The sequence below is a fragment of the Perkinsus marinus genome (genome assembly GCF_000006405.1).
Source record: "Perkinsus marinus ATCC 50983 genomic scaffold scf_1104296962706, whole genome shotgun sequence".
Lineage (NCBI taxonomy): Eukaryota > Perkinsozoa > Perkinsida > Perkinsidae > Perkinsus > Perkinsus marinus.
The window spans coordinates 22,859-24,703 of record NW_003205363.1 but is presented as its reverse complement, the minus strand read 5'-3'; the positions used below and the strand labels follow the sequence as shown (position 1 = coordinate 24,703).

General features: G+C 46.1%; 1 protein-coding gene across 1 annotated transcript; it reads right to left on the bottom strand.

Moving 5' to 3' along the window:
• Positions 1-42: 42 nt before the first annotated feature.
• Pmar_PMAR017929 (hypothetical protein) lies at positions 43-1,097 on the bottom strand (the record flags this gene model as incomplete). Its single annotated transcript, XM_002771664.1, has 4 exons — positions 43-93; positions 449-690; positions 734-850; positions 920-1,097. The coding sequence occupies 4 exons, from the start codon at positions 1,095-1,097 to the stop codon at positions 43-45; spliced, it is 588 nt and encodes a 195-aa protein (XP_002771710.1).
• Between the last annotated feature and the right edge of the window lie 748 nt (positions 1,098-1,845).

The following is a 1,845-nucleotide window of genomic DNA, read 5'->3' as shown; positions in this document are numbered from 1 at the left end:
GCCGTCCTTGGTCAGTTATGAATGTGGACGGAGTCCCAAATCTTAACAGAACTTGTGTTTCAATAACTCTGCAGATAGTGTTAGTACTGATATCTGCCAACGGGAACAATAGGGTGAATCGACTCAATAAATCCGTACATGTCAGCACCCATCTTTCTCCTTTAGAACTAGGGAGCATTGGCCCCACAATGTCGAGCCCAAGCACCTCAAAAGGCTCAGAAGGGGTCCATAGATGGGCTTCATGCTGACGATTTGAAAGAGAAGCTGACACTTGACAAGGATGACAGCTTCGAATAACTGATTTCACATCAGCTCGACTACGAGGCCACCATAACAAACGACGCAAATAGCGGTGTGTTGAATTCACCGCCGGATGACCTCTAAGATCATGATAATATTTAATCAACTCAACCGGTAGCCGAGAATATTTGGACTTAGGCAGGACTACTCTGACATCATCTTCATCATCCACAGGATCCTTCTTACACAGTACACCATTCTGGAGGAAGACATTCTCACCATAGTGGAACACTGCGGGAGATACCGACCATTTCTTGGACAAGTCCGCTCCTTCATTCAACAGTTGGCGAACTTCCTTGCATAAAGGATCCTTCTCCTGCTCCTTAATCAAGAATCTTCTCAATAACTCATGGCTCGGAGTGGGTATAGTTCCCTTCCAAGCATGAAATGCTCTATCAAGATGGTAATAAGATTTGATCATTCCTAGAACCACCGGCCTTAACACCACCACCAGAGCCATCACCACTTCCCATCTCACCAGTTTTGCCAACCAAGAATAATTCCAAAGCATTATGTAAATCCTCGTGGCGATTAATGGGCCACTCGATACCTTGCGATCGAATAGACACTATCACTTGCTTCGCTAGATACTTCGCAAGAAAATTAATCCATTCCCCACTCATGCCCTCAACTTGAGCGGCATCAATAACGGCCCCATAAATTACCCTAGCTTTCTCCTCAACATCTACAATTTCCGTTTTAGAAGCCCAACGCTGCAATTTCGCCCTCATAATTGATACCTCCTTATTGAAGGCATCCCTCTTTTCAACCTCTAGATAAAGACGTTGCATCTCCATCCCCAGGTCCACACCTACAATAGGTGCTATTACGGCACTTGCGAATACAGCGTCGGCAGATCCTGCATCGGGTACCATTTTGTTGAGGTTATGAGCAACACAACAGAACTTGAGCCAAGATGGCTACGTTAATAACAGACCCCTCCTCTAGAACTTCTGCTACAAGTGCCTCTATAAGATTATGATAATAGCTAACGGCAAGACTAGACTCTTGCACTCTTGCTATTCCTCTATAAAGAAAAAGTAGTAAAGATTTCTCTACAGACACAAATGCTGTCCCGACACACATCCCCCGGGCCGGGTGGGTGTGGATAAAGCTCACCAGGTCGGTGGTGCATTGCTGCTCCACATAACAAGGTGGATGGATGGTTGCCACAGGCAAATAGCCTGGAATCTGGTGACGTAGACATACACGTATCCTTTTGCGTCCGTGCGCACGCACGTACGCGAGCGTTTCGTGTTTGTAAGTTGTGTGATATTCACAGTGCGTAGAGTTGTGGGGTCCCGCCTGAAAACAGTGCTCCTGAAAAAGGTGAAGGTTGAGTGAATCCGTTGTAGGGACTTTTTCTCCCACTAATGCGGGTGAAAGCCTTACAATAGTGAACAACAAACTCGCCCGCACCGGTATGCTAAGTATCAGTAATTTTTCTACCACTCCTTCCCGAACCGATTCAACTTTCAATGATCACTCTCTCTCCGGTTGATCAATGTTTGAGTAGCCAGCTTGCTCACAAGAATCGCAGCGCTG